At 35.0% G+C, this 18,679-nt stretch overlaps 1 protein-coding gene across 2 annotated transcripts in view; it reads left to right on the top strand.

The window, feature by feature from the left end:
* Window positions 1-18,679, top strand: part of LOC135841751 (uncharacterized) — a 210,960-nt gene that overhangs the window by 70,975 nt on the left and 121,306 nt on the right. For both annotated transcript variants that reach the window (XM_065358897.1, XM_065358896.1), the window contains exon 3: window positions 13,541-13,704. In XM_065358897.1, the coding sequence (XP_065214969.1) occupies window positions 13,541-13,704 (164 nt within the window). The remainder of the gene's footprint in view (window positions 1-13,540; window positions 13,705-18,679) is intronic.

The following is an 18,679-nucleotide window of genomic DNA, read 5'->3' as shown; positions in this document are numbered from 1 at the left end:
AAAACGCTATTAAATCGACTGCAGGTGGTTTCAAGTCGTTTTGGAGCCTCCAGCAACTTTTTAGAATTTCCTGGAGCCTCCAGTAGATTTGAAATTTCCACTAAATTTTACCAAATGCGGTTGGAAAGTCAAAATTCACTCTGCAATCTGATTTCAAAACAATATTAAAGATTTTATGGCGTTTTCAAAGAAAACTGGTATTTCCTGAGGAAATTTCTTCAAAAATCTACTGAAGGCTCCAGAACTGCTGTAAATGGTTCAGAACCGTTTTAAATCGATTTATTTATTTATTTATTTATTTATTTATGGGTGCCATATACAGCTACTAAGGCTAGAGACACCACCACATTTAAATTTGGTACATGTTACATTACAAATTATAAATTATAGATTATTACTGAATTTATAATATAGGCATACAAGTATTAAATTATAGTTTTTGTCTTAATCCCGTGATAATTCAGTTCATTATTTATTGCGATTGGATCATCTGATAGAATAGTACTTATTTGATTGGAATCTAGAAAGAGAGAGCGAGCATGTTGGAAAATGGGACAGTGTATGAGTATGTGAGGAACATTTAGAGGAACATTGCAAGTGGAACACAGGAGGAGGTTGTTTAGGAATAGGTATTGATGGGTGAGTAAGGAGTGTCCAGTTTGAAGGCGTGTTAGTATTACTTCTGAACGACAGTTGGGTTGTTCAGATGTTTTCCAGAATGATGTAGTGTTTTTAATACTTTTTAATTTATTTGTGCTAGGAATTTGGGACCAGTAGGAGTGGAACTCATCAAACATGATCTTTTTTGCATGTAATTTCAAGTCAGAAAGAGGAACTGGTATGATTGCCATAGGTAGATTTTCGAAAGCCTGTTTAGCAATTTTGTCAGTTGTTTCATTACCTTTTATTTGAGAGTGTGAAGGGATCCAACATAACACTAAATTTTGAAGCTGAGGAGTGGGCTGAAGAAGATCTATAGTTTCTTGAGAGATGGGATGGGAGTTTTGGGTGATAAACCAAGCAATTCCTCTGAGAAATGTTAGAGCTGAAACTCAAATAAGAATCTACGTACAATATGCTGGCATGGCTAATGCTGCTGTATGGAAGTGAAACATGGACAATGAGAAAGGATATAAAAAGGGAAATATATAATCGCATGACAGAAAAGGGTGTTTGAACGACAACAGCAAACGACAATAAATGCTGTGGTAGCGACAACTTAGGTCTTTACAACGACAGGTTTTTAACGACAAAATAATAAGTCAGCACAACTATTTTTACAAGTAATTATGAATCACGACATCTCCTCCCTCCAAAAAAGCATGTCTAAGGGACAGAATAAAATTTTAAACGACAGAACAATGTACGACTAATTTCATATCAGAAAATACACGAAAAAGCGATAAATGAAATATTGGTTTGGGAAGCTAGCAAAAATGATTGAAAATTGGTCCAAAATTACTGCAGAAACTGTGTGACAATTTTCAAATGTAAAATGTGAGCTTCCTATGGACTTATTGAGATTGCAATTTGCACAATAATACCTATACCTTTGTGTTCTATGATAATGAGAATGTGTCAATTTTTCCAAAAAATTTTCAAAAACATGGCGTATGACATAGAAGTTGAAGGACATTTGGGGTATAAAATCAAATGTACACCAATGAAAGGGGGATTAAAAATATCAATACCAAATATAAAATCTGAGGGAGGTGATGCCTGCATGAACCAAAAAAAAATCATGCTAAAACCGTTGAGAAATTTGCTGTGTACCTACACAAAATTTACCACTTTTTGAGAATTATCCACTTATCAAGTTATCATTTTATGAAAATTTCTATTTTTTTTTTCATTTTATTTGATTTGTAACTTTTTTGGTAAAAATAGGCGCGTTGATGGATTAAAATGAAAATAAAAATAGATGTGTTAACAGATATTTCTGTCGTGATTTTTTTTTACTATTGTCGTTCAATTTTTTATTTGTTGTGGTCCTGACATTTTTTATCTGTCGTGCAAATATATGATTGTCGTTTAATTTCTTTTTTGGCCGGGCAATTCTTTTATTTGTCGGGCCTGTCGTTTCGACCACCTTTTCTGTCGTGCGATTCACCTATTCTGTTGTAACGATAAATCATACCCATATAAAAAGCACAGTAACCTCAGCGCAAATGAGATTCATGTAGCCATGGTAGGATACATGAGACACGATAGGAAAAGGAATGAAGACATCCTGAAGGAGTTAGGAGCAGAGCCAATCATCGGGCAGGTGAAAGATTACAGAAAGAAATGACAAAAACACATTGATAGAATGCCTGACGAATGGTCCTCTCGAAAAGTCAAAGAATACACTCCAACTGGCAGGAGGAGCGGAGGAAGACCAAAGAAACAAACTTTACCATTTCCAGCCATTCTGAAGTCTCCAGTGTGATTTTCAATTTCTCCAGAAGGTGTGAATATGAAGTTGGGCAGCTAAAAATAGAGTTGTGTGTTATACTCGACCTGTTTAACTAAGGCACTATAGCTTCACTCAGGTGAAATCGGTCGCCCGGTCGCCCATCTTTGGTGCAAAATAACAATTGAATTTCATGAAATGTCACAGTGACATCACTTGACGGACAGCAGTGCTGTGCTGTGATTGGCTGAAATCATTAATTTTGCACCAAAGATGGCCGACCGATTTCACCTGAGTGAAGCTATAGTGCCTTAGTTTAACGAGTTTATCTACATTTCAGCCGATTTTGGGAGTGACAACGAGTGTTTTTTTGACCAGCCTTTTTCATAATAAAAATATCCAAAAAATCAAAAGTTTCACGTTTACGATGAAATTTTTTAAATTTGCGCGAATCGCTGTACTTTGTCCAGATTTAACCCCCGGAGGCCGAATTTCGCCATTTCCAGGCATTCTGGAGCCTCCAGTGCCATTTTCAATTTCTCCAGACTTTTGAATTTGCTCCAGAAGGCGTGAATTTAAAGTTGGATAGCTAAAAATCGAGGGTTTTAGACCATGCTCTTTCCAAAAATCACGGTGCCGTTCAAATCAGAGGGTCACACCTTAAGAAGTTCCCTTGTGTGTGAGATGCTTATGACATGATGTGACGTGACCTTCAGTGAACAAAATTCCAGCTCAAATGAAATTGACACGTTTTGAAAATTATCTCGTAATTGCGTTGATGGTTTAAAGACATGACGTGCACTTGAATGCGCATTACCTCAACATAACCGCAAATAAACTTACGCCGAAAGTTCCCAACAGAGATTTTCCTACATTCAAACAGACAAAAATTAGAAACTTACCATATTATTCTCGACAGTAACTCCACAAAAAATGAATAATTTTTACATAACCAGTGTTGAAGAACTGTCGTCGATGTTTTATCTTTTTCTCGTTCAACTAAAAAGCTTTTTTGGTGGAATCTTCTTTGAGTAGGTACTCGTATAAAGTGCGTGCTGGTATTTTAGAGACGAAATTTTTTTCTTTTTTTTTGAAAATGATAAGGCGTTTAAATAACGTTTAAAAGAATGAAATAGCGCCGTTAAAACATTTCATATAGTACGTTTAATACGCCATAAACTTTGCCTGCTCTCTGTTTAACGTTTCAGTTAACTTTCATCATTCCACAAAATCTCTAAAATGAGCGTAACAGCCGAAGCAGAGTGCATTTCGTATATTTCAGCCCGTACAAAATACCTACCCTACCTATGTATGTGTGTCTTTTACAGGTAAAGCAATTGAAAACCTCTGAAAGATAAGCTTATAATAGAATTTTCGACGGTGTCGACGGAGTATTATAGGGCCTAAATTCACATCCAACCATTTAGTCGATAAATTTCATCCCAATTGCATACCACCGGCGAAATTATTAAAGCTATTTTAAGTCTTGAAACATCTGTTGCCATATTCCAAGTTGGTAGGTACTACATTATTATCTACCCAAATTATATCGCCTTATACGTCGTATACATTCCAGCACTTACACATATAAAAATTTTTATGTATCATCGAGTCGTTGACTTATTCCTAGTCTCGTGTTATTTTCGCAACTTTTCGTGTACAAATTTCAAAAAATAAATTTAGGCATTGATTTATCGGTTTCTTTGTCCACGATGACATGTCTATATACGAAGAAAGAATGAAACGAGAACGAGGGTTAAATTAATGGATTCGACGACTCGTACATTTGAAAAAAAATTTATAGTTCGGAGCGATTACAATATTTGTAAATTATTGAAGAATTTGTCTTAATTTGTAGCCGGCTAAATTTTATCGTCGAGAATAAAAGAAAATTTAAAAGCCTAGAACGCATTTCAACAGCAACACACTCGGCTCAGCGCATCTAAAAGCTCGTCCGGCTTGTACAGATCGCACGAGTAGTTTCGTACCGAATTAGACATTAAATAAAATTAACGATAAGTAAAAAATATTTCGCAGCTTTCCATTTGCCGATTAAATTTTCGCAGACGTTGTACGTACTATAAAACGCAACGTGAAAATTTCACCAAATTTTAAAACCCCCATTTGACAAATGTCCCCCCCCCCCTCATCGCATCTGATGCGGTACTTGGTGTTTTTGAAAATGCTAAAATGCTCGAGAATTTGATGACGAAGCAGCAACAACGACGAGGCGAGAAAATTTCTACGATGTTAAATCAACGCACAGAACGCAAATCAACGACGATTATTTTTGCCTGGTAATTGATGTACATAGTAGTCGCGTCGTTATTATAAATTGTCATTTTAACAAATTAAAAGCTCGCAGTCAGGGTTGTAATTTATGATAATGAAAATGTGCAGTTACCATATCAAATAGCAGTTTAGATAGGTGACACGAATGCGTGAAAACTAACAAACGCAAATAAATCTGACACGTTTTCCTGTTATACTTACTTGTGAAAAGCTTTTAACAAAACTTTAAAGTAAACTTTTCCAATGATACTTTGTTGCCGAGCAGATCTTATAATTTTCAAATGATCCTTAACGTTGTTGTTGGTTTCAAAGTGTTGAATATTTTAAAAGCGCGTCGCCGCGTTTTCCAGACGTATTTTAGAGTTATTTAATCAAAGCTGGCGTTTGTGACAATTAATTAAGAATCGTTTATACATACCAATGCGAACTTTTGCGAAAGGTTTTCGTTTCGTACTTTCACGCTAATTGCGTTTTGTTTGCGATTTTCCAATGCGTGTGATGATGTAAATAAATTCTATACCGATGTAGTTAGGATTTGGTTTGATACCTAAATCTAGGTTCTTTCAGTACCGGTTTTGTGTACATTTTCTTAATATGAAAGGGTATTCCCACAGGTAAATTAGGCGAAATGGCCCTGTTCCCAGATTTGGAAAATTGTGATGAAAAAATCTCAACTTTTATGAAAATTACCAAAAAGTCCTGTTTTTTGAGAAAATTATCAAAAAATATATTTTTTTTGACGTTATCAAAAAAGTCCTAAATTTTTTACAGAAATGACCAAAAAAACTTTGTTAGCAGCCAAAATTTCAAAAATTCTTGCTTTTGCCAAAATTACCCTAACAAGAGAACTACCTGAACCGGCAGAAACGAAAATGATTATTTTTCACAGATATTTCACATTAATTACGCCAAAATGTTGAATGATACATACTATTCCCGAAGCTGTAAAAATATTTTGGAAGTTGGAACGCAGTTGTGTCAGCTTTGTGGTCATTATCACCAATTTCAAAAAAGAGGAGTATCGATAAGGCCATTTTTTGGCACCAGACAGTTTCGACTTGACCACTCCTAAAAATGTTGTGATGAATGTCCCACATATGTACAAATCCGTGGTTACTTAACCCAAAATGGACATTTTTGAGCTGGCTCCAGGTGTTCCCAAAGTTGTGAATAAAAAATAAAGAATTTCAAGAACCACTGAGTAGTATTTCCAACAACTTTTTTAGTGTGCAGTATCTGTTTGAACCAGCAACCACATATAAACGTAATACGAGGTGATTTTCCTGTTTTTGGGGACGGGTTAATTTTTGGAGAATTTTGGAACCACTATTTAGAACCTACCCCTTCATAGGTACTGCCGAACTATTTGGAATTAAACATGCATTATCGCTTATCACCAACATTCATCAATCATATTTCCTGATGCATGTCAACTCTCTTAGTTCTTTACAGACAATTGACAACACGGAAAATGAAAACAACGATCCACTTGTTGACCAAATTCACTATCTAATACATACATATATTAACATTTCAATAAAAAGTTGTCACATTTCTCTGGATCCCCAGCCATAAGGCACTAACTTCCAATGAACAGGCTGATGAACTGGCGAAACAAGCAACAGAAATGTTGATCACCAAATAATTAGGTAAAACCATCGACATTTTAGTTTAACCTAGACTGCTACTCATACGCAAAATAACTCCACTGGTTTTGTCGCCAACTCCGAGTAATAAACAAATGCAACAGCACATGCGCCAACAACTAATGATGTAAGTGTGTGTGCGCATATCTGTATATTGCTGATAGTAGTTGAGTGATCTGTTATCATAAAGGTAAAAAAAAAGGAACCTTTTAGCGAAAAGTTGTTAAATAGGAAAAATTAACTCTTGCTTCTCAGTTTTTACTATTTATTAGTGCAAAGCTTTTCAAACACCAAGTGTTCATCATCAGGCTTAAATCACTATTGAACAAGATAACCAAGTCTACAAGCTTATATACTAGTGTACAAGGGTGTTGTCGTGTGGAAGAGGGTGTGGTTGCAGGTGAGGATGTGGTAGGAGTCATGTCTTCAAGTTTAGTTTTAATAACAGAAAGTAAGATATTTTCTAAGGGTTTCAAGTCATTATTTAGTAAATTTGTTTTGTTTTTCTTCATGGCTATTGCTTCCCTAATGTTTAATTGAGATGGTTCATCTATTTTTTGTATGAGGTTCAAGTTTTCAAAGCAAGTAGTGTGGTTGGTTGGTACGAGAGCTGAAAACAGTTACGCTACCCGCTAACTGGTATCTGGTGAAAATACTGGCCAAATCCGCTAGTGGCTGGTATTGGGTTGATTAGGGTGTAGATAGTAGAGTATAGCGAGTACAACCCGATTGATTTTGAACTTAGTCTGCGCACGCACTCCAAAACTTGATAATGAGTAAGTGGGAGGAGTTACACTTTGACACCTGTCGTTCGTATGAGTGATTGACGTTTGACAGTGTTTGATGACAAATACTATCAACTGACAATACTGGCAACTCCATTTAAAATACATTGAGCATGTTTGTCGCGGTAATAGCGCGATCTGAATGGCCTAGGTAAAAACAAACTCTTATCAAAAATGCGTCCGCAAAATTTAAATAAACAAATCAGATGCTTGGGGTAGTTGTGGTAAGATTTAGTTTCACCCTAGGCCGCTAGGAGGCTGAAACACATTTTTCGATGGAGTTGGCAGTATTGTCAGTTGATAGTATTTGTTGATGACAACGACGACATCATGCTGGTGCACCAGCAACACATTGAACTCACTACAAGTTATAATGTGAACTGGTGTGAAATTTTTTCAACTCTCTACAAGCTACTAGCGAGAAGCGAGAATTTACAGTACGGGTACAGTAGTTATCCGCTGTCAGCGAGTACCATTTTCAGCTCTAGTTGGTACCTACTCAAAAATCCAATTTTCCAATTTTCCATAATTTCAATAATTTGGGAACCCCTGGACAACTAGAAACCTGTGATTAGCACCAAACGTCACGTTTTGAGCTATATATTCAATTATCTAGATGAAAAAGTTCAATTAAGGTAAAGTGGGGTAATTCTGATATGGGGTAATTCCGATAGCAAGCCCTAGCTTTGTTGCAAAACACATTTTGGCACAAATGATGAAGAAAGTAGGTAGTTTTAGTGCTAGGTACACCCATTAATGATCAGATGGTCCATCTGCTCCGTTTTGTCAAGTCTGTGCAGTGTTCAAAATCTGAATGCCCAAAACCTTTGCCGCAAAAACAGTGCATTTTTGAAACTTGTTTTTATCCTTCAAAACTTGTTGAAAAATTCTGTTTAGAAGTTGAAATTAGATGGATACGCGTTAAAGTGTCAGTACCTCTTTTGATTTTGCTTTTATAATTATTTGTTTGGTGGTATTGAATTATTAAACATGTCGATCATTTTTCATGCCGCGGGGTAATTCTGATAGTCCTAGCAAAATTGCCCTGTAATGTTTTTTTCTCTGTTTTGGTGTAGTATTGTTTTTTTGGGGGGGGGGGGGTCGAAATTATCAACGAACACCCTCAAAAGGTGGCTTTTTTCTCTAGTTAGTCTAGTTTTCAAAAATTATGCCTCAAAAATGCATATTTGTAAAAAAATTTTAATTTTTGTTCTAATGATTCAATTTACATGAAATAAAAACTCAAGTATGCAATAAATGGTATATTTCAACATTACTGGCTCGGAATTACCCCAGGAGAATTACTTTCCTTATAAAACTCATTATCAGAATTACCCCAAAAATGGGGTAATTCCGATAACTCGACCTTCCAAAATGTTTTTTCAATGTATGAAGCCTCCGCACAAATCACTCTTCAATATAGTCAATGTGTAGCTGAAGGATGTAGGAATAAAGTTGTTTCATCATTTTTGCCCCAAAATGTACAGGAAATCCAAAAAATGAGAAGTTGCTAAAATTTTGAATTTTGCCATCGGAATTACCCCACTTTACCTTAATAAGCTCCCTGAGATGTTACTTCGTTGAAAACCTTCGCAAAAACGTTAAAATCACGTCTTCACGATTTCAACGAAGTAAAATTTCAGAATTCGACCCAAAAAAGCTCAATAATTATGTTTGGTAGTAAATGGAGCGGAAAAACTACGATTTTTTCTAAAATACTCCCTTTTTTTTAGGAGGTACTTAACAACAATCCATCATAATCTTCTAAATCTAGGAACAGGGCCATTTCGCCTATTTCACCTGGGAACACCCTTTATACGTAGGTACCTCGACAATTAAAGATTTAGTTTACATACGAGAATGAATCAGTTTATTTATTGAAATTGGCGCAGAATTATTTTTAGAAACTCGAAAATTATTCAATTCCTTATTCGAAGTTCATATACATAGGAAGTTTTCGGTATAAATTCCAAACAGTCATTAGGGTGGATAAATTTTCCAATTATTACAACGCATTAAATAATACTTACTAAAGAACTTGGGTGTTAAAAGTTGGACAGTTGGATCGGTTGGAAAAGCCAATTACGTGTATAAATTTTACTCGATATAGAGTATCGAAATAAAAACAAAACTATATCCTTGAATAAAACTCGGCCGCGAGACTGAAATTTAATTAAAAACTTGTTCGATAAGGACGATTCACGCTGCAGCGAATAAGAAAAATGTCAAAATCAATCGACGAAAGAGAAATAAGAAAATAAAAAAACCTTTAATATTTCTCAGCTCGATCGAAATTAAGCATCGGGAAGATTGCAAATTTGCACTCGATATAATTTCAAGCTTCACTAACGAATACGAAGGAAAAGGCAAAGACACGAAGGCTGTAAAACGAAGACGAATTTAGCGAATAGGCGCAAACCATTCTATAAAAGGCAAATTCATTAAGTTTTATTTGCCAAAAAAATTATAAAGAAAAGATAGTTACGAGTAGGTATATTTATTCGTTCGAATGAGAAATTTCACAAAATCCAGAGAATTTTCTTTGAGAATAAAATTTTCGTCGAGAAAATCCTCTCAAATGGGACGTTTAATAATTAAAGTAAACAAAAAAAAACCTGCCTATATTTACATTCGACTGGCAAGAGGTACTACGTAAAAATTGGACATTTTTGCTTTTGAACTTCAAGGTTATACCAACTCAGATTCTATTTGCTTTTTACGCACATCCAACGAGTTGAATGAAATCTCCATCTCGAGCATCAATTAATTAGACAATTAAAACGTGTCAATTTACTACCGTTACTCGTCGATAAAAATGTAAAATTTCCACGGTATTTTCAATTTTCGTCGAATAAAGAAATGCTGTTTTTTATGCTAGTTTTTCAAGGCGATATCTAGTAGTAGTACATTGCGAAATGGTAATGAGGAAAAATGTGGCGGAAAAATGGCGAAAATGACGAGCACCGTGACATATCAGACAAGTTTGACAAGCTATTAAAAAAATTTCAATGTTCTCTCTATTCAACGAGATTTTTGAAGATGACCTTGACGCGTAAATTATGTGAAAAACTCAATTTCATCCCAACGATAGGAATATGTTGTAGGAAAAACATTTACGAGATGGGCGAGCCGAAACCGAAGCCTAAACCAGTGAAATCGTCGCCCAAAAATTTTATTTCTATAGTAAAATACCGTGAAATTATTCCGAAACTATTGTTTTTCCGATGTTTTATTTATACCCGTAAACCGAAGTGATATGAAAAATGAATAAGAGGATTTTCTTGTTTACTATATCCATATAAAAAGGTTTATAGTGTGATTTTTTCCCATACTAAGCGAGCGTCATAGCTCATCGTTTCAATCGAATAATATGATTATTTTTAACCAGCTTATTTCTCGTCCTTGGGTCTTCATGCGATGCGTCTGAGCTATTAAACTTGAAGAGTCTACCTATATTTATTTAACCTTCAAGATTTGAACTAACCTAACCAAACATATTAAAAGGAAGTTGAGGATTGCTTTATTTACAGCTTCAAATTCAATTTTGAAACATAACGCATGATTCAAGATTTTAAATTTTTTTTAAAAAACAACAACAACAATTAAATTAAAAAGCTACACGACTAAAAACTTTAAGCAAAAGTAAACCAGTACGTACATCTATAGGTAGCTTACGTAAATGGCGCATAAAAGTTGGAAATTAATTATACAATTTTACGAGACGAATTTAAAATTTTCCAGAAGTCAAATAAGTTCAACTAGGTACTCGAAAACACTTTACAGTTTATGGATTCATCGAGTGGTTTTCAAATTTGTATTATTCATCGAGATTTTTTCGCTCGTTCATAAACGATAAACTTTCCTTGAAGTTTGATATTTCGATATTTTCCACTTTGAATAAACGAATCCATATTTTTCGATGCAAAAACTTTTTACCTAATATTTATACGAGAATTTTTATATACCTGTACGATAGATGCTTAGTATAAGTAAGGTCTACTTTTTATGAAGTCATTTAATGTGGGTGATGGCTGAATTCAATACCTATTTTAAAAATAAAAATTCTAAAGAAAGAATCTATCTAAAATGTTAACCGAAGGTCATCGATCTCTTTCAATTTCTGCATGTGAATAAAGGTCATCAAACGATGACAAATGGATTACTTAAACAAAATACGGAATGATTTTTATAAAAGTGGAGTAGGTATTTGACCATTGAAGCAATTTTTGACTTTTTCGCCTTGAATATTTCGAATTTGCTTAAAATCAGAGTCGATTGTTTCTGGAATTAATGTTTTCATTGTAAGTAGATTTAGAAATACTCGCAAAAATGAGAGTTGGAAGAGAAAACTGTTTTCGAATAAAATGTATTTTTTTAAATTTCCAGTAAGGTCTACGCAATAAAAAATAAAAAAAAACGGGAAATACATCTCATTATGTTTAATTATGACCAACAGTTTTTTGTGTGAATACCTATCAAGGATATACATAACTTCCAGAAGAATTTTCAAAATCGGTTGAAATGGGGCTGAGAAAAGTGCTACTGAAATTTCAAAAAAGGGGGATTCCGCAAAAAGGGGAGGGGGTGTGGATCTGAAATTTTTTGCGCAGAGGTTTCTCTATGGTACCCACCTTTCATGTTAAACGCTTTTGGGGACCATTTCACCCCTCTTAGGCGCCTATAGCCCTTATGTATTTTTTGGGGAACCCCCCTTTTTTGAATGGTTGTGGTTCCACCCCCCTTGGGGGTAGAAAGAAAGTTGATATATCACTAGATCGGAAATTTGACGTAGATTCTTATCCGACCACCTATTTCTCGCTAAAATGCAATGCGGGGGAGAAAATTGCAAAAAACTGGTTTTGGGGGGCTTAGATCCACAATAGGGGAGAACGCACACCAGGGACGACCGGGGACTCATCGGATTCGTGTTCAGCACAAAAAAATGGACCAGTATACCAAAATTCAGCTTTCTCCCCCATTTTTCCCAATGGAATGCTATTTTTCCTGGACTACTGTGAAAAATAAAAATTTTCAAAAGACGAATTTATTCAAAAATAAGCGATTTGCAAATTTTCAACATCTGAATAGAACCCGTTTAGTGATTTGGGACTGGGCTATTTTTCCCAAAGCAGGTTGAGTAGTGACAGGAGCGAAAAAACTTGAATTTTTTGAAAATGCCCCATTTTTGAAGGCCCAATTTTCCCCTTCAAGGGCACCTCCAGAGCTAAAATTGTTTCTGGGTCACTTTCAACTCAAAATGAAGATCTCTGTTAAATGAAAATCCGCCAACTGGGAAAATGGACCACTCGCAAACAACTTATTTCGCTTTAATTATGGTAAATCATCGAGGAAATCTGGAAGTTCAATGGACCCGTTGCCCTTGCGGGGGGGGGGGGTGTTCGAATCAGAAAATTTAACAAAATGTCACAAGATGAAAGCATTTAAAAAAATTGTGATTACAATTTTGAGGCTGCTCACCCTCTTAGTTTTGCGAATCCCATCATGAAAACTTTATTGTTGTAATACCTATCTTAAAAATTTATGAGTCCTGGATTTGTTTTTCAATTTTAAATTATGGCTCCAAAATTTGGCAAACTCTTAAAAGTTGAGCTTTGAACCTTTTGAGTTTCTGGCATAAATTATTAAAATTACTACCATTGAAGCGTTGCAATCAGATTTTCTCCATGTTGTAATACTCCTGAGCAATTGTATTTCATAGTTGGACATTATGACAAAAAATTTCAACAGCTGAAAAAAATCGCCCCACTTGCTTAAAGGGGAGATGGAGGTCCAATGATGGCGATTTGCCTTTTTCCCCCCAGTACATACATAGAATAAGGAACCAGTATATAGGCTTGATTTGAATTCGTATCATCTGCTTTGAGAAAAAAAAAATGGAATACAAACACTCTCAGCACACATAAAAAAAAGTAGACGACCATAAAAGGCCTATTATATCGTTACTATTTAAAATTTCATCCCCGCCGAGGAAAAAAATAAACCAACAAAATTCCCAAACGAACCCAAACTGCCGGATTTTCGTAGTGTAATTTTATCGTTGGTATATTTCAACAGCAGTTTACTCTATCAATCTATCGGGGTAGAATTCAGTTAAATGCGAATATGAGATGTAAATTGGTTTCATAAACATTACCATAGCTTGTTATTTCATCTTATATTTTTTTATTTCTTTGCCAACCTCTTTCATAGGTAGTACTACTTTCGCGCTTGAAGTGCTTTTAAATTCTATTCGAGACGTTATGTTTTTATTTATTTAATGATTCGTTACTAGGGGTTGTGATTTTATGCGTAGGTTTATGTGTATTTTTGCTCTTTAAACAAGAATATACTATATAGAGAGGTATTTATTATTTACTCGTCTAAGTATTTCCGCCCTCTAAATCGAGACTTTTTTTCTTTTCCAGATATGTGCAACGATAGTTTTTTAATATTGCCTATGCTGGTTCGAGAAATCGAAGATCAAAGGACATTAGCCGTTGTAGGAACTACTGAACCGTTTCTCTGCGGAATTATATCGAAACTCGTTGATATTAATAATAAATTATTCGTCGCTTGGAACTGTCCAGAAGTGAGTACCGTGATTAATAATTCATTTCTTTTTAAATTAGCTTATCGGTGAGTTTGGATAAAATCAATGCATAACTAATAATAATGTGATAAAGTGTCGATGAAATTTTAGATTTCGGTTTCGAAGGGATTGAACAAGGTAGTTTGGTTAAAAATGAATTTTTTAGATCGTAATTTAAAATTGGGTATTGATACCTCGAGAAACCTCAAGTTTTTACGCATATTCTGTATTTCCATCAATTCGTGTAATTATTTCAATTCACTTATAGAAAAATACAACGTAAATTATAATATGTACTTGGGGGAAAAAATTCATTAAAAAAGCTCTCGAAATAATTTCTTCAATAACAAACACGTCTAAAAAGAAATTCCCAATTAAGCCAAACTCAATAACATCTGATTAGGAAGACTCGAATCTCGAAACTCGTGCACTCGTAGTATTTGCGGCGCACGTATATGCAATTTTATTAACACGACCAAGTTTCCGTTGATCAGGAGCACGAGTTAGGCAATTAAGTACTCGAGTTGTCTGAACAACGACGATGTTCCAATTTAAATGAGCCTCTCATATAGGTATGTAATTCATTATGTTTGGTTTGCCTAGATATACTAAGAAAAATATCTTCATACATTCGCAAACTCGCAGTATATCGTTAAAAAAATAACCACTCCACCACTGGAATTAAAACGTAATTAAACGTATACGACTTCAGTACACCATAAGGAAAAAAAGCACAAATTTTGTAGCTCTAATACCTCGCTTGCGTAATTTTTTCGAAAGAAATTAAATATTAATTTTCGTAACTAGAAACACTAAAAACTAGTACACGCAAAAGGCACTCGATACTGTAAAAAACTGATCCCCTGGTGGAAAATTTTAGAATAAAATTATTCGTGCAAAATAGCTCATATACGAGAATAAATTTATACACTGAAAAGTCCTCGATCAAAACGCCAAACGAATATAAAACGGAAAATGCTTATTTACTCGAGTTTAATCGTTTGCCTCTCTATTTTATAATGTATAATATCTTGACATGGCAATTTTCACCACTTATGTAGAATGTTGAGTCGTACTAAAATGACGCTTGAATTATTGTTTTTAGAGCAATTTTCAGACGTTTCTATTTTCGTTAGTCTTTGTTTTAAAATACCAACTTTTGTTTACTTTAGAAAACACTGGCGGCGTAATGTACCTACTCGTGAATTTAATTCGACAAAGTATTATTTGAATTATTTCAATACTTGTACGTCGTTGTAGTCGATGTGATGTGTTCGTGGTAGGCATATTGAAAGAATTGAAATACACCTACGACGCGTGTATCTTTCCAAAGCATGTTGCACAATATAGCTGCGGTTAGTTCTGAATCGAACAGATTTCGATTATTTTTTTTGACGTGTTTTAAAGTTGGAAGGACTTATTATGAATATTGTCGCACGGTTTTGATCATTGTCGAGAAGATGTCTGTTTAGAATCTTGACAATTCGGTTGTGTCGAGTTGTTTCCATCATAATATTCTGCCAGTGAAAACATGGCAGGTTTACACGAGTTGTTCGGACTGTCATGAGTCGAACAAACACCGAGTAAGCCTCTGGAATCTTTTCGTGGGAGGAAAATGAGAGTACCAAAATTTCGATTTTTAAATTATTATAAATTTTCAATGCTGGAAACTAGACCAAAATGACACTTACTCGTAAAGGGAGAAAATTGATTTCCAGCAAAAAATCTAAATTTTCTAAAAAAGCCTAACAAATTTGGTTAGGTACCAAAATTTTTTTAAATTTTCTAATGGCTCCACTTCTTCTAAAAATGAAAAATGGGGGTATGAATATTGAATAATATCAATAAGTGAATAATATACAAAAGTATTCACTTTTTTATTTTTTCCCGACTGGTTACACTTCTTTTGAGGGTTACGCTCACCAAGCCCTGCCTGTGGCTAAAATTGTCGAACGTCTCGTTTTCTGCAAAAAAGGCAAAAAGTCTTGGCTTTTGTCAAAATTGCCAAAAATGGCTGACAATTTTCGTTTGCTTGCAAAAAATTTCAAATGTTTTATTTTTTTCCAAAAACTGCACAAAAGGTTCGTTTTGTTTCCAACAATTGTCAAAAGCTTTACTTTTTCCCAAAAGTTGTCATTGTCTTGCTTTTTGTCAACATTTTTCTGAAAAAAAAACTTTTTTACCAAAAAAATTGCAAAAAAGTCTCTCTTTTTTGACGAAAATTGCCAAAAATGTATCTTTATTTTGCCAGTAATTTACAAAAAATATTGACAATAATTTTCGCTTTTTACCTGATTTCTGAAAAATCAAGCTTTTTTAGTCTTAAACATTAAAACAGCCGTTCTTTTTTACATAATGTTTTTTGCTCCAGGAATTTTTTCAAAATTTTGCGTGACGCTGATCCGTCAACGCTAGTATTTTTGAAAACATAAAAAAAAATTAGTTGACAAGGCTGAGGCCATGCTTATGAGCGGTAAGCGGTGAGCGATGAGCGTTGAGCGGTGAGCGGAATTTTAAATACATTATTTCTTATGAGCTTGGCCATACTAGTGCCGCTTAGCGGTGAGCGGAATGACAGACGCTTACCGCTTAGCGGCAAAAACAGAAAAGTTTGTTTTTTCCGCTCGCGTTTTCGATCATTCCTGAGCGGTGGCCGATGTCATGTGCTTTTTTTTGTAATTAGTGTCGATTTTTTTCGGTTTTTTGATATTGAAATTATGCTGTTGATTATCAGATGTTCTTAGACATTGAAAATTCAAAAAATTTTACCAAAAATTATTTTGTTTCATTTTTATAAGTTGTGCATGATTGAAGAAAATGATGTTTCTGAACTAAAAACTGATCAGTTTTCTGGCACAACAACTTGATTCAACAAAATAATAATTTTATCGTGATGAATGACTGATAATTAGTGAGTTTTAAAATGTGAACAAACAAACCGTAGCAATTCAATTGATAATTCTTTCAGTTGAGGTGTTTTACATCCCTTTTCTCATTTTCACTTCACAACTGAAAAGAAATTTTGCAGTTTGGAGACTTTTTCCACATCACTCACACTATTTTAAAGCTTTTTATATGCTGGACTTTCAAAAAATTGGAAGAAAATCAATGGATTTTTGATTAAGTACATATTTAGTCTGACTTTTAAGAACCAATGAAAATTTCTAACATTTCAATACTACACATGATGGATTTATGGACTTTCAAAAAGATCATAAATTAGTACTGGGGGTTACAGCCCATTGACCGGGTCTCTAATACAAGTACATATATAGTTCTAACTATAATCCAAAGGCTTGCTTCTCCAAAGCCTCCAAGGGCCATGAGGGTGCAGCAGCTGGATTGCTTCAATGTTGATGTGCATGGCTGTGTAGTGTGTAGGCGCTTCTCATGGGCATCTGCATAACATTTGCGTACTTCATCCACATAGGAAATACTCAAATCTGCACGGATATCGTCATTACGTGAGAATCTGCATGCATTCACGATCATTCCCAGTACAACATTTTGCCTTCTCTGTATCACCTGGCAATTAAACCTTTTTGCACCACCCCAAAGCACCAGGCTACATGTCCAGATAGGTAGGATAATGTGCTTGTAGACCAGGATTTTGCAGCTCACGTCAGGTCCAGTTCCGAGTGCCTTCCAATTAGCCAATATAGTTGCCGCACCTTTTTCTTCATCTGGTTGGACTTCATTTTCACATGGACTTTCCACGATAATCTGGAGTCCAAGTGCATTAACAGGTATTGGCTTGCCTGCAAGATAAACCCTCATTGAGCTGTTGGCACGACGAAGAGTGAAGAGCACGTGCCTCGACTTTTGATGATTCAAGGCAATCCTCCACTTTCTTGTCCAATTGTAAATTTTTTCTAGTGACTTTTGCAGTACTCTGTTGGCACTGCTCTGGTCTCTGCTCACAGCCAAGACTGCAGTATTTTCTGCAAACGTTGCTGTGGTAGTAGTATCATCAGTAGGGAGATCTTGAGTATATAGCAGGTATAGGAGGGGGCTGAGTAGTGAGTACACTACTTTGTGGTACTCCCACCTGGATCTCGCCAAATTGTGACAAGGCCTCTTCATGACTGACTCTAAATCGCCTCTCCTTCAAGTATGACTCAATCAGTCGACAAAGGTTGCCTGGAAGAATTTTTGATAACTTGTAAATCAGTCCTTTGTGCCAGACTGTATCAAATGCCTTTGCACATCCAAAAACACCACCAAGCATAACTTTTTCTCCTCCAACACATTTTCAATTATATGTAGTAACTAACTACCTGATGAACCTGATCAATGGTCAAGTGTCTTTTCCTGAATCCAAACTGGTGGAGGGGTAGATTTTCACCAACCAAAGGAAGCATTCTTTTAATCAATATTTTTTCAAATACTTTTCAAGAGTTGAGATTGGCTTATAAGATTTTACATCATCAGCACTGGAAGGGGAGAATTTAAAGAGATCCGGATGTCCTGGACATGAGAAGAAGAAGATTAGAACAGGAATGAACGTCACTTCTGTCAAAAAACCAAAATTTTTCTTAATTTTAATTTGCCAAAATTTTTTTTTCAAAATTACAAAATAAAAACGCAGAAAAGGGTGGGGATAGGGGGTCAAAAATTTATAGGTAATTTTTCCTCATCACGAAACATGATCTTCGCCCTTCTTCTGCTGGAGGTGGACCCTTTCGAAAAAGTTTAACATGTGCAAAATTTTTGAAAACTTTCATGTGTAGGTATAGAATTTCTGAAGTTGAGTGATTTTGATTTTTAGAAAATTTATAATTATGTTCTTTTACTCTTTAATTATTTTTGGGAAAAATTATGGGAGAAAATCAAACATTTTTTTACCCCATCTTGTATTCCTGAAACTAATACGTGTTTTAATTTATCAGCTTTTCAGCAAGATGAACGCGCAGAACTTACCTAAACCAAAGACAAGTTCGTCTCTCTTTGGCAATGTTTCAATACCTTTATTAAT

Source organism: Planococcus citri, chromosome 3 (assembly GCF_950023065.1).
Source record: "Planococcus citri chromosome 3, ihPlaCitr1.1, whole genome shotgun sequence".
Classification (NCBI taxonomy): Eukaryota; Metazoa; Arthropoda; class Insecta; order Hemiptera; family Pseudococcidae; genus Planococcus; species Planococcus citri.
Note: the sequence above shows the minus strand (reverse complement) of the source record. Positions and strands in the feature narration are given on the sequence as shown.